Source organism: Protopterus annectens, chromosome 6.part0, assembly GCF_019279795.1.
Source record: "Protopterus annectens isolate FY-2018-M chromosome 6.part0, PAN1.0, whole genome shotgun sequence".
Classification (NCBI taxonomy): Eukaryota; Metazoa; Chordata; order Ceratodontiformes; family Protopteridae; genus Protopterus; species Protopterus annectens.
In genome coordinates, this window is record NC_056737.1 from 1258398939 (window position 1) to 1258413926 (window position 14988).

Here is a 14988-nt window from a genome sequence, read left to right on the forward strand (position 1 = left end):
TGATGGTAACCTGTGAAGGTGATGCATTTGAAATTCATCAGGGCCTTTGACACCATGCCTCATAGAATACTGATATAAAAATTAAATGCTAGTGGTGTGGTTCAGAATGATGAAGAAGAAGGTGAACAAATGAGCTACAGTAGAAATTATTGGGAGAAAAAGAAAAAAAGGCCTACTGTGCTCCTAAATAGTTTGGTAGTAGAGCTGACCATATGTGACTGTATTGCGCTGGTGTTAATGGTGGAGACAGCAGGATAGACCCTTTCACTGTTGTGAACAAAACGGGTCTATATTATCATATTGCATGGTCAGAAGAGCGAAAGACAGATAATCGACCCCATGTAAGCGAAAGCTTACAATGTCAAAACATCAGAACAGCGATTGTTTTCCAATGGAAAACAATCGCTGTTCCGAAAAAAAATAAAACAGCAAAACATTATTTAATGTGAGGGGCTTTGCCCCCCAAACCCCCTGACGTGGGGAGCTGTGCCCCCCACAGCCCCCTACTTAAATATACCAACTCCAAGATCGCACTACAGTGCTGAAAAGGCAAAGTAGCGAAAGTGGCCAAACAAATTCTTTCCCAGCGAAAGAATTCGCTGAACAGCCGCTTCGCTATTTTGCCTTTTCGCACTTTACTGTTCAACAAAGATGCATTCGACGACCTGCATCTGTGACAGCGTTATAGGGAACCACCAAAACAAATGTGCTGATTCACAGGGAAACCAGCCCGCAGTGGAAAGTATGTCATATTAGTGGCAACTGTCTTTTAATGAAATCAGCAGCAAGGCTATACACTTTAATGGAAAAAATGAAGAGCATATTCAAGGACTCTGCAGAGGACGAAGAGTAGTCTTGCTACTGTGATCATCCCTGTAATCCGTTATGCAGTGCAGTATGAAAGAGAAAATGCCATGACTGGTGAATGCTAACAGGATGCTGGAAGCTACAGCTATAGAACTGGATACTGTGGTATACAGCCAAGTAAAGAGGACATTGCTGATGGCACATTTACATTTGAAGTGGTAGCCGCAAGAAAAACACAAGCTAGGTTGCTGCACAGAGTGAAGCAGGAAACTGCAAAAATGATGACGTGAATAAGTGGGTTGAAATTTTAGGGAAAGAAATCAGTGTGCTTTGTGTGCTCTTGCTGAGAGACAGAATTTAAAGAAAGTAGGTAAACATCAGGTTTTGGGAATTTGAGGAAGTTAAAGCTGGAAGTGATGCAGTTCAAGACAGACTTACAGAAATGCAATTTTATGTCAATGCTGGCAGATGTCTGTGTTTCATTGGCATCTTTGTATGGTAATATGCGCGATTATTGTTTGATGTGACACAGATTCCATCACTAATTTTTCTGGCAACAGTAGACCCAAGCTGAAATTCATGTAGAATAATGCACAATTCTAGACAGACATATATTTATGGCCCATCTTACAGAAGATGCTAGTCTCTCATCTGACTAAAAGCTATAGTCATTTATTTGCACCCTGAACTGTGCTTTATACTGTATGTGCTGAGACGTACTGCAGGTAATCCGCACATGTAAATGAATCCATACCTGCCATAATATTACCTACAGTCATTTGTCCCAAACATGCTTAAATTGAGTTTATTATTTTAATTTGGCAAACATCCTATGTACATTTTTTTGTCATAAGAGCAAATACATCTGGCTTGCAAAATTGTTAGAAACAGTTTTGCAGCTTCTGTTTTTATGGGTATCTGTTTGTACAGTGTTCTATTTTTACATTTCAAAACCTTATAGTTAGTGCTGTACATTGTTTCCCTTTCTAATTTTCTTGCCATATTCCCTCATTAGTTGTCTCTGGACTATCCCTCGTGTGTGTGTATTTGCTGGCTAAATGTTTATTGCGCAGTGCATTACTATTTTCTGTAAGTACAGGATCACTGTTCTTTTGTTTTGTTGCTTTTGTATTTTCCTTCCAGAATTCACATTTATCATAATTCAGGACTATCCATCCATCAACTGGTACTATGGCTTGATACTTTTTATAAATCTTTTGACTAGCCACTATTGGTCGCTTTCAGACCTTCTCAGAACATAAACAGGATACAGTTTTAGGATAAACAAATCTTAACATGCCATATTTGAGAAGCATTGACTCTCCCTTACATATTTATAGTCTTTTCTTGTTTGTTTTTGCATCAGAAAGGCAGCAAACTATGCTATAAGTTCTTTTACTGTCTTTTGGTCCCAAGACCTTCAAGGAATGCAGACTTTAAAAAAACATGAAACAAACACCTCTACTCCTACCCAGGAATCTAAATTCTGTTTCAGATAATCTAAATGTACTGAATTTCATATAAAAAATAGAAAATGATTCCAAGACGCAGCTACAGCCCTTGTAATATAGAAATGTCTTAATTTCGTCCTGTTGTAGTCTACATTAAAATTGAGACTTGTATATTTTATGTTCCATGATCCTGTAACTTTCATTTAATTCCAGATTTAACAATAACATTAGTTATTCACACTTAACTTTATAGGCAAAAATCTTCCCTCTATAATGCAAACTATACAGATTAGCCTTCCTACATCTTTTAGTGTAATTAATGGGCATTAAACCTTGAATCTTGTAAATCTCCTCTGAACCCCTCTCTAACCTGTTCAGATCCTGTCCAGAATATATGCAGAGAGAAATATTATACTCTACAAGAGATCTTATAAATGTCTTGTAAAAGTTTATTATATTTTGCATATTTATACTAGACTCATTTATCAATATGATACCAATGCTCTGTTTATAACATTATCTAAGTTATTTGAGAAGGAACACTTAGTAAATATTAACCCCACATTCTTATATTGGCTGACCTCCTCCAATGTTAAGTCATGTAAAATAATCTGTTTTGACACTGGCTTCCCAAAATCCATCACTTTACTCTTGTTGGTACTGAAAGAAATACTGACCCTCAGAAGCCCAAAAACAAATTTTTTGCAAATATTCATTAATTTCCCCATGATCTGTATCATTATTTATTACAAAACTAGTTTTACTGTCATCAGCATGTTTATTCATCCAAAATGACCTGTGCAGTGGTATAGGTGAAACAGCCAAATTCAACTTAGACCAGAACCCTGAGGAACACCTCTGTTTACTTGCTTTTACTTTTCTAAGACCAGAACCCTGAGGAACACCTCTGTTTACTTACTTTTACCTTTCTTAGACCAGAACCCTGAGGAACACCTCTGTTTACTTAATTTTACTTTTCTAAGACCAGAACCCTGAGGAAAACACCTCTGTTTACTTACTTTTACTTTTCTAAGATCAGAACCCTGAGGAACACCTCTGTTTACTTACTTTTACTTTTCTAAGGTCATAACCCTGAGGAACACCACTGTTTACTTACTTTTACTTTTCTAAGACCAGAACCCTGAGGAACACCTCTGTTTACTTACTTTTACTTTTCTAGCTCCAGGTGGATACCCTTATATTACAGCTAGTTGTCTTCTCCCTGTAAGCCATCTTATTATCCAATTAATGACAGAAGTTTTATATTTCAGACTACATAATACTTTACAAATTGAGGTGTGTTAAACAGTCTGTCAGATTAGTTGAATAAGATCTAGGATTTCCAGACATTTATATTCCTTGTGAATCAGATCAAGGGTGGCACAGTGGTGCAGCAGTTAGCGTTGTCACCTCAAGAAAAGAGGTTCCCTGGTTCGATTCTTGGCTGGGGTTGCCTTCTATGTGGAGTCTGCATGTCCTCCCTGTGTTTGCATGGGTTTCCTCCCGCATTCCAAAGAAATGCAGCAGGTGGATTGGACATTCTGAAGTGGCCCTAGATGTGAGTGTGCTTGCAAGTATGTGGTACGTATGAACTACCGTGGCAGGGCTAGCCACATGGCGGTGTAAACCTTGGCTCTAAATGATTTGTTACTATTAAACTGTCACCCCGACTCCATGTGCAAAAAATGGAAAAAGGGGTTGAGGAGTGATGAATCAGATCAACTATACATCTCTCAAAGCATACAAAGAATAGAGTTCAAACTCATAGGGATTCTCTTATCTAATGCCTTACTTTTCTTTAATATTAGGGTAATATGTGAAGTTTTCCACACATTGGAACCACTCCCTTTATTAATAGTTTGTTAAAAATATAAAGTAGTACAAAGTGTAAAGTATTCAGTAGCAGCTTGATCATAATAGCGATAATGCAGTCAGATCTCACTGAAGTATTGTTTCTAACCTTCCTTAAAAATTGTTGAAGTAATAGGACATTTTTCAATCACTTTCATATTTTATCATAAACAATAAATATTTCCTAAATAATATGGAATACTACTGAAATGAATGTTAAATAAATAAACTATTTTATGTAAATCATTTATTTCATTTTTAAATTCTATTACAGAAATAGGGTTTCTTACCTTTCTGAGGAGTTTATATAACCAAAATAAGCCTTATTTTTCATAATGGACAACTTAGTTTCATATTGTAACTTTTTCAATACCAAAATAAGCCTTATTTTTCATAATGGACAACTTAGTTTCATATTGTAACTGTTTCATTCTCAATATGTTTTGTAATTCCTTGATACCTTATTTAATTTAGCTTTATTGCTAGATGCAGGAAACCTTTGAAAACAATGTTTTTTTCTTTTTATATAGTTTTCTTTTCTGCTCCACCATTTAGGTAATTTCTGTTTCAAAGACTGACTTTGAACCAGTTCCGTAGCTGAAGTCATCCCCTTACTCAAAATCTGATATAGTTTAGTATACCTGAAATCATTCTTCTCATTTATGTTTGTATTTTTTAATGAATCTTTAAGATGTCATTTTTATAGTATCATAATTCGTTAACCCCAAATTAAATCTTTTATTTGTATGAGAAGGTTATCAAATTATCTGATTTACCTTGAGGAGCTCCAATTCAAGATTAGAAATAATATCAAAGATATTTCCCAGTATGTTTCCCATGAGAGTCCTCACCCAGTCTTTAAGCTACCATGCATTTTTGGCTTAGTGTGCCTAGCATCTGCCCACAGACACTTCTTTGATAGTGGCCTATGCAGCATGAGGCAGCTCATCCCTGCCCCCCTCACTCAGGAAAGGCACACCCATGGCTCCCCTGCTGGTGCTTTCAGTCTACTGAAGTACTAATCGACCTCAGGTCTACCGGGCTGTAATGAAGGTCTTTATCCTTCTATTGCACCAGTGCTGCATCATTTGTCAGTTTTTATTATATTAATGTCACTGTTTGCATCATCTCTCAAAGGTCTTTTCCCCTCTAATAAGCACACAGAAAAATCCATTATTAGAGGCATCATTACCTCGGTCCTTATCAGTCAAACTAAAAAAAGTGTTATCTGTCCTGCAGTATTCAAATTTTTCTTGATCACTACAGATTTAAAACAACAAGACTGCTAACTTATCAAAACAAGTACAAATTATATAAATACTTACTTATACTTAGTGGAGAAACTGAAAAACTTTGTAAGCAACATCATCTGTTAACCACAAAGGTAGTTATAATTAATGGAAAAAAGAAGCAGTCTTCATACATAGGAACTCAGGTTCACAATATTATATGTAGAAAGTGATCCTAAATAGCAAGGTCTTCAGCTGGAACTTCACTATTTTATGGTGCTTCATGAACTCATTTGGTAGAGATTTCCACAGAGTCATAATAGTAAATAATAATTTCCCAGTCAATGGATGGGTAGTTAAAGTTGCCCAAAACCATGATAGACTCAAGTAGATCCAAATAGGTAGAGTGGGTGTCCTGATTCATGGAGGGGGTCCTGTATTTGGCAATGACTTGAATAGGTGCCCTACCAACAGTTAATTGCACCTGAAGTATCTCCAGGGAATCATACTGTTTAACTAATCTTGAGATGTATTTATATTTAATGAATATTGATACACCACCTCCTTTAGTTTTTATGCCTTCATTTTGTGGTTTGAACATGTGGAAGGAGTTGTAACCGGTGTGGCAGGGGTGCTTTCCATAGCCTTGAATCAGGTTTCTGTGACTGCACAGATGTCTGTGTCTTCAAGGTGAGGACTGTTTTCAGTGAGTGCAGCTTCATGTTAAGACTTCTAGCATTTAACAGCATAACCTTGTTTTTAGATGGAGTTTTTACGTCTGGTATTTTGTCCTTGAGACACTGCCTAAAAAGGCACTATGGGAGTAGCAAGAACCTTAGCCAGGAGTCAAAATCCCATAAGTAAGAGATGAAGACCATCTCTGGCAAAACATTGAGGTCTGTTGATCATGTCATCCCAGGCTGACATGTAGTGGATCCCCTTAGAATTATAGCAAGAAACTAAGCCAATTGTTGAAGTCAGTCATTTTCTGTCTGTAGTGAAGCATCATCCTAGGCGAAGGTAAAAAAGCTGCTTAAGGCTAGGAACATACCTACCTGAGACGCATAGCCTGGTGAGAAGGACATCTGTGTGTCTCATGATGGAATCATCTTTGACTAATATGTTTGGTTTTCTGTTTTGCAGTAAGGGCTTGACAGGTGAGACACTGGTGCGTGAGCTATTACATGTATTGTGTTCTGTAGAGGTAGTATTATGTGTACTGTGCTTGTGTTTGGGAGGTCTCTGGTGTTTAGGTATGTTTCTGATGAGGACTTCCGCATATGTAGGTATATGTGATGTGGGTTTGTGTGAAGTAGGAGGTGAGGTGCATGCTGACAATCTTCTCATTGTTATATGTACTGACTATTGTGTGAACGAACATGGATTCAAGGTTCTTAATATAATTGTATCTCTCACATGTTGAGTTTGTGTGGAGTAGAAGTAGAGGGTTGTTAGTGAATATGAGGTAGTTGCTACACTGCCTCAGGATGCCCATGTCGACCAAGCTGGCTGGAGAAACTGTGGGAAATTGTTCGTCCATAGTGTTAGGTAAATTTATATGGTCAGGAAGAGGTTAGGAATGGCTAATGGGTGAGAGGTGTGTTGGTACCTCTAAGGCTAGGCTTAGTGTTCCACCTAACAGTAGAGCAGGGCCGCAAAACCTCTGGAAGACCACAAGCAAAATGTTTGTGTCTATAACCACCAATGCTAACCACCTCTACACAGCAGTGCAGGGCTTAAATAAAACAAGAAATAACTATTTTAACGCAAACTAGCCAATAAAGATGCCATCTCTGAGCTCTAATCCAATCACCCTCGATTACATAGGACGCAGACAGCATTCTCCTCCCACAAGGTGTGCAGAAGGGCCTTCTCCAACAAGGATGGTTTGAATTTGATGGTCAGAAGTTACAAAACAGAACCAGAAACAGCAGACCCCTGGAACTGGATTATGCTACAGCTGAACTAGTACAGTATGCTACAGCTAAAGTAGTACAGTATGCAGTAAAATGTGGCAAAAACAGTTCAGACAATTCAAACAGTACAATGCAAATACAAATGAAAAGTGCAATATAAGAGCAAAAGCAGGCACTTAGAAGCAACGGATGCCTCAGATCTTTCAGTATCTCTAGGAAGAGCTGGTTTTCATGCTCAAGTGATACCAAACTGTCTAGATTCAGCAAGTCTGAATCTAGTCTAAGCTATGAAATGCAGAAGTACTAGAAATTCAAAGTGCATAAAATCACAGACACAGCAGCAAGCAACAGTTTAAATAAAGCAGCAATTCAGTAGAAAACTGTTCTCATGGTACAATATAGGCTTTAAAAATACTTATTTTTCAGCTTTTTTATCTTATTACATTATGCTTTCAGGGTAGGCTGTGGCATCTTATAATCCTGGACTTGGATAAAAAGGGTATTCAAAATTAATTAATAAAAAAAAACAAGTAATCTCTGTGGTATCCCCAAAGTCTCAAAACAACCCACTAAAGTGTAGTGGGTCCAAAAACAAAACAGTGTAAGAAACTTCTCTGTGTGGAAGATTTTCAGTCCATAAATTTCTAGTTAATCACTGTATATTAATCAAATCAGACAATAGTAGTAGAAGTAGCGAACTTAAATTCATCCTAAGTCAAAACAAAAAATAATAATAGAAAATATATAATTGTACTGCATTACTAAGTATTCGAAAGTAATCCAAGCAAGGCATGCAGTCTGTTTCCAGTCGAAAATCCTTTATTAAGTACACAGACAAGATTTAACCATCCCAGTTGTTTGAGGTTGTGACAGTGGTGAGTTCTAAAAGGGGTGCCAGTGGCAAATCGGGCTATGTTATTGTAACTGGTTGAAAGTTTGGTAAGGTTGTTTTTGGAAAGATTGGTATATATTGCAGAAGCATAGAACAGGGTAGAGATCAGGTGGGTCTGGGCAATAGTGGTTCTGGCTGTTGGGGTAAGGAAGGGTTTGATTCTATAAAGGGTGCCTAGTTTTTTTGTTGACAGACTTTATAGTTGTATTAATATGGTCATCATAGCTAAGGTTGTTCTCAATTGTTATTCCCAGGAGACGAGTTGTAGCATCAGGGGATATGTTAATTCCATTGTTAGAGGTTACTGTGAAGTGAAGTTGTGATGACTTTTGAGTAGGAGCAAACAGCAATAATTGTGTTTTTTTGAGGTTCAGAAGGAGGCAGTGTTGCATGAACCAATTTTCAACAGTGTTAAATACTGTCTGGGTGAGGGTCTGGAGTGAGGTTATGGACTTGGCTGAACATATTAAAGTAGAGTCATCTGCATATTGTATGCAGGTGGCTTGAGGAATTTTGGCATGTAGATCATTAATAAACAGTGAAAAGAGAAGCGGGCCTAAAATAGAGCCTTGTGGTACTCCTATGTTAGGGAGGGGTGTAGAAAGATTTTTAACCCAAAGCACTGTTTGCTGTCTGTTTTCTAAATAAGATTTAAACCAGCGTACTGCTAGTGGGTCAAGTGATTGGGCTTTTAGTATATCAGTAAGCATGTGATGGTTAACCATATTAAAGGCGTTTGAAAGGTCAATAAATAGTGCAGAGGAAAGAGAGTTATTGTTACGATTTTTGTTTATACAGTCAGAAAAGGATAGCGGGGCAGTTGTGCTACGGAAAAAGGTCTAAAGCCACACTGGCAGTTGGCAAGTAAATTATTATGGAGAAGGTGGTCAAGTAGTCATCTGCGGATGCATTTTTCCATTATTTTAGCTATTGGAGAGAGTAAGGCAATTGGCCGAAAGTTGGAAAGCTCAGTAGATGTCCCACCTTTATGTAGAGGGATGATATGGGAGACTTTCCACATGGAAGGGATTGTGCTTTCTAAAATTGTTCTATTTATAAGGATGGAAATGGGATAGGCAATGGCATTAGCTGCAATTTGCAGGTATTCAGCTAGAAGACAGCAGAAGGGGTGCATGGTTTGAGTTTTTGAAGGATGTTGGAAATGAGGGATGTAGGTGCAGGTTGTATATGAAAGGTTGGAGCTGGACTATTCCTGGTATTTAATCAGGAAATGGTAATAGGTGGTAATGTATTAGCTAGGGTTTGAATGGCTTCAGTAAAATAGTTATTAAAGGCATCAGGAATTTGGTTAGAGTTAGTATGGTTGAATCCTGATGGTGCAGGAGTTTTAGAATGCCCTGGCTGAAGTAGTTTGTTGATGCCTGACCAGAACTTTTGTGGTTTTTGTTGGTGGGTTTGTTGGAGGTGAAGGTAATATTTTTTTTTGTCTTGCAGAATGTCTTTTTTGGTGGCATTTCTTAACTGTTTAAAGTAAAGGTGGTCTGATGGGCTTGTAGAGGCTCTTCGTTTGGATCACATTTTATTTCTTAAGAGGATCTTTTGCCTAGTTTGTTTTGTGAGCCATGGGGCAATTTTGGTACTTTTTCGGGAAGAGTGATAGGGGGCATGGTAATCTAGGATTTGTAGGAATCTAGTATTAAAGTAGGTCACTGCTTCATCAAGTTGAAGATGATACATTGGTGACCAGTCACATGCTTTCAGTTCATTTTGGAAGGTCTCTGAATGAAAGTTTTTTTTTTAGAATGGGAGGTTTTAAAAATATTAGTATTAGGGCTATGAACTCTTTGTTTAATAATATAGGTTAGAGCATGGTCACTGATATCATCTGGAATGGTTCCTGGTTTATAAGTATCAAGATGGCTGTTTAGAAGGATCCAGTCTAGGGTGGTTTCCTTGCTGCTTGGTTTATGGATTCTAGTAGGTGTGGTTATTATTTGTGAGAATCCGTAAAGATTTATGTGATTGTTAGGATTAGGGGAGCTACAGGTTGCCCAGTCTATATTAGTCACCTAGCACAATGGTTTCCTGAGGTAGGTGGGTAGAGAGGCAACTAAGTATGTTTTCAAGAGTATTGATATTGTTTCCAGGGGGGAGATAGGAACAAATTAGATAGATTTAGAGTTGTTGATATGAAGTTTAGCAGTAAGGGTTTCTGCAGTAGTATTTGAGGGCAGGAGCACATAGAAGGGTGAAACTTGGAGTTCTGATTTATACAAAATGACTACACCTCCACCCTTTTTGGTTTTGTGGTCACATCTCAGGATATTATATCCAGGAGGGGTCATTTCATGGTCCTGAGTTGAGGGCTTTAGCCATGTCTCTGTAATACAGAGAATATCGAATGTGTGCACTTGTAAGAGTGCATGTAGGTGGGTAATTTTATTGTTAATGCTACTGATGTTGAGGTGAGCAATCAAGAGGGAGTTAGATGGTCTTTTTGGGGTAATGGTAGCTTGATATATTAGGTTGTGTGGGTTACTGGTAACACCTGTATTGGGGCAGGGGTTTGGATGAATATCACCATCTAATAGGGGGTGTTGTTGAGGATATTGTATTACATTTAGGATTTTGTAGTACTTGGATGGGGTTTTCTTGTCATGGAAGTAAGTAACATGGGTAGATCTATGGTACTTTGGAAGTATGTAGATAGAAGTGGAGGTTATATTAATGAGGTTGACGGAGAGTATATGAAAAACTGGTAGAGTTTGCTGGTAGGGGTGGTGGTGGTCAGGAAGAGTAAAGTGTTCAAAGAAGGTTAGTGTGTATGGTAAAGTAAGAGAAACTAGAATAGTAGTTAAGAGTAGTAGGTTTGTGTGAATATAATTGTGTGTTAGGGCCATTAGGATATGAAGGTAAAGCAGTAGAGTAAGTTGAGGGAAGGTGACTAGTATATGTTAAAATACAGGTGGGAGAAGGAGAGAGTGCTGTAAGAAGTAGAGTAGGTTGAGGGAAGAAGTGTACAATAAAATAAATTAGAGGTGGCTGTAGGAGAGAAGGCTGTATAATGTTAGCAATAGAGGATGAAGTAGAGTGGAGAGGTTAGGGTGTGGACTTAAAATGTATAAACTACTTAAGGAATTGAGGTTGGGGGTGGGGTTAAGTAGAAGTAGTCTTTGATAGGGTGATAAGGGGAGGGGGTGTGGCTGTAGAAGTATAAGGCTAACAGCACTGGGGGTGGATGGGAATTGGGGGTAGGGTAGGAGAGCGGAGTGAGCCCACAGGGCGAACGGAGCGGGTAGAGACAGGTAATGGAGCAGCTAGAGGAGAAACAATCAGCAAAGCTGGTTACTAAAGGTAAGTTAGGTAAGTCTAAAGTGGGAAAGAGCAGAGATAAGTAAGGAGTCTATTAGAAAACAGGAGGGTGTAGCAAGTTAAAATAAAGGGTAAAGTGTGAGGTTTAAGAGTAGTTCAAGGTCATTAGAAATATAGAGTAATAAAAGCAGAATAACAGATTGATAAGCAAGAGAATAAAGGATGGGATAGGTGCCACCTACTAGACAAAGCTAGTATTACAGGCAATTCAGTAAGGGTGTTAGCTAGTGTCAGATTAGGGAAGGGGGAAAAGTTAGTAAGAGGGGTTACTATAAGGTGGTGGAGGTGTTTTGGTTACAGGGTAGATAGTTGGGGGGTAAAGGCTGCTGGCTGTCCAGGCTCGGAGCATGCTTTAGAACCTCTGAAGCAACAGTGGACAGTAGTAGGCTTTACAGGTAGGACATAGATAACATACTTTCTTGCTTCCTTGAGAGAGGGTGCAGAGAATAGAGGCTGAGAGATGAAACCACCGTTTTTTTTTTTTGGACGGGTCCTTTGTCACCAGGTAGGTAGGTTCTCAGAGGTTATAAGCTGGAACAGCACAATGAAGAGCAGGGTATTTGTGGGAGAGAGAGCGAGAGAGACAACAGTGGTGGTGAGTAGCAAGAAGTTAGCACAAAGTGTGGTAGTAAGGCAATATAATAAAAATAGCATCTGTACATTCACTTATTTTTGCTGGAAGCTACCAGTATCATATGTATGCTAGCAATTCTGTGAGATTATTAATTAGCAGGTCATTTTCTGTAGGCTCAATAGGACAACATACTACTCATTAGCTTTAAGATATAAATGGACATAAATTCATGTGAATAACTGGATAACCATAAATCAGGAAAATGCATGGAGAAATAGCAGGTTTTCAGTATATAAAAAACAGGTGTGAGTTAGGGCTGGTAGCAGGCAGGCTCATAATCTACACTAAGCATTGGTCAAAGGAGGCATCACATTATATAATACAACATATAGAGCAGCATTAAACAATTCTGTAGAAATATGCAGTAACTAACAGGGACAGCTACTCAGGCGTTTTACCCACTAAATAGTTCCCATTAATGTATTCTTAGCATTCCACAGTTACCATTCACTCACTTGGCTAGCATACCAGTCATAATGGTAGAAGAATGGTATATCAAGCATGTATTATTGCAAGATGTCACTTTATAAGTATTCTGACAGTATGTGTATTGTAAATAAATTAGAAGCAATACATTGACCAGCACATACATGACACAGCCAGTAAAACCATGCTTTTATGTAAGCTTTGTGTCATTAGTTTACCAAACATTCAAATGTAGAATAATTGTTCTGTAAGTAACTTATGTTTTTCTTTGTGTTTCAGTTAATGAGTGCCATTCAGAAAGGCTCTGTATCTGGAAGCAGACTGGCTATCCTGATGAAGACTGCTGAAGAAAACATGGATCAGAGAGAACCTATATCAGTGGATCGTAGTGGTGGGGGAGTGTGAACATTTGCTGAAGTATATGTCAAAAAATCAAAATAATTTAAGCAGAGAACTGCAGAAATTACTGCAAATGTTTTTTTCCAGACAACAGGCACATGTGTGCTTTTAAAGAGCCGTCAGTTTCAAGCATTGCATGCAATATGTGGATTAACCAGAATTCACTAAAAATGCTTTACCTCCCCAAAATGTAATTTCTTGGTCATTCCATTAAATTCTATTACAGAAATCCATTTTATATAAAAAAAAAGAAAAAAAATGTCGCCCTCTATTGTTGCAATCTCTTGTATTAATTTAACTTTAAAACATTCATGTAGTTGCTTATCAAACCTACTTGTTGACATGTTGTGGCTCTGTCGCAATCAAAAAATTGTTGGAGAAAAAGTAGTGCTAATTTTGGAGTGTTGATGTGGGTTTTGTCAAGTTGTGTTGAGGCATCTTAGTCATCAGGTATTCTATTATTTGTGCATTTGTACAAACACATACTCAGAGATATATTTGTCTGTCTGTGTGCGTGTATATAGGTGTAATTATTTATATATATCGGGACAAATAAATGTATGTGTGAATGACTTCTTTTTGTGTGTGTGTATGTGTGTGTGTGTGTGTGTGTGTGTGTGTGTGTGTGTATATATATATATATATATATATATATATATATATATATATATCGTGTTAGTTCGGTAATTGTGTGCCCTTACATCGTGATAAGAACTTCTATGAGCACTAACCTCAGTGTTCGCTACAATATTAGTGGCGAGATTAACTAAACTTTTGAAGTAAGGAGGAAACCTTGGGGGATGCAGTGGCTTGCCTTTTTTATTTTTTTTAAACCATCAGAGTTCCTGTTTTAGCTGCAGTGTAACAACATAACTCATATGCATATAGGGTTTAGATGCATATGTTTGACTGGAAAGTGATCAAAGCACTTGTAATTGGTTGAGTAGGTCTGATCAAATATATTATATCTGACATGACCCATTTGTAGACCCAAGTTAAACCTTATCAAATCCTGGAGTAATAGGAATCTTGGAGAATGTAGAATTATGAAAATTCCAACCTTGTGGGAGTTTCAATAGGGAATGTTTCAATCATTTTAGTTATGACCTCTTCAGTGCTACAGTAAAAATTGTGCCCCACTGAACTGCATTATAAAAACAGTTACCCCACATGGCCAACCCAAGTAATGATGACAATTCATCATTGCAAAGCAGCACACAGTATAAACAGAGAAGTATAGAAAAAAAGAACTAAAGAATTAGAAACATTATTAGCACTGTAGAATATAGTAATGAAAAATATATTTTTAAAATAGCTTCATTTAAGCCTGGTTTTACTTATTGCTTTTCACTTTAAATGCCAACTTTTCATTTTCATCCAATTTTAATTCATTAGGACCCCATTTCCGTTCAACTTTTCTTTTCAAACTAAAGTTATTAAAATGTGCAGGTCGGATAGCGTTTTTTCTAGCTAACGCATTCTTCATATCTATTCTTCTATTAGCATATATATGTTCATAAAATGGCATTTAAATTGTTTCCTCTCGCCTAAGGCGATGTCCAGGCTGGACAACAGTTAACAGCACTGGGTAAACAAAACAGTTTTTGGTATTATTAATATACTTCTATGGCCGGATACAGATGTTCTTGGTTTATTTGCCTTTTTATATTAATATATATTTGTATGACCCACAACATACCACAATGTGGAGTCACCCATACACCTATTTTGAATTTTTTTTCAGCAATTTCTGCCCCTCTCGCCCTCTTAACAACCTTAGGCAATGAATCCAAATTTTTTTATTTACATTTAAAGACTTATCCTCCATTAAAAAGACAATTTTTAGTAATAATTGATTTTGTTCATATGCATCCATAGAAAAATTTGTGATGAAACTTGTTTTGAAGTTATCTATTCTGGATAATTAAAATTTTCGGGTAACCCTGACTAAAGATTTATGCTTTTAGGGAGGTTACATTTATCTCATCCATCCAAATCCAATCCAATCCCATCATTTTGGCTGCACCAACTGACCCAATTCACCCTCCTT

General features: G+C 37.5%; 1 protein-coding gene across 1 annotated transcript in view; it reads left to right on the forward strand.

Annotated features, from left to right (window-relative positions):
- GPD2 (glycerol-3-phosphate dehydrogenase 2) overlaps positions 1 to 13467 on the forward strand; it is a 2212620-nt gene extending 2199153 nt beyond the window's left edge. The window contains exon 16 of the mRNA XM_044073653.1: positions 12819 to 13467. Coding sequence (XP_043929588.1) covers positions 12819 to 12944 — 126 coding nt within the window. The 3' untranslated portion in view covers positions 12945 to 13467. The remainder of the gene's footprint in view (positions 1 to 12818) is intronic.
- The last annotated feature ends 1521 nt before the right edge of the window (positions 13468 to 14988 follow it).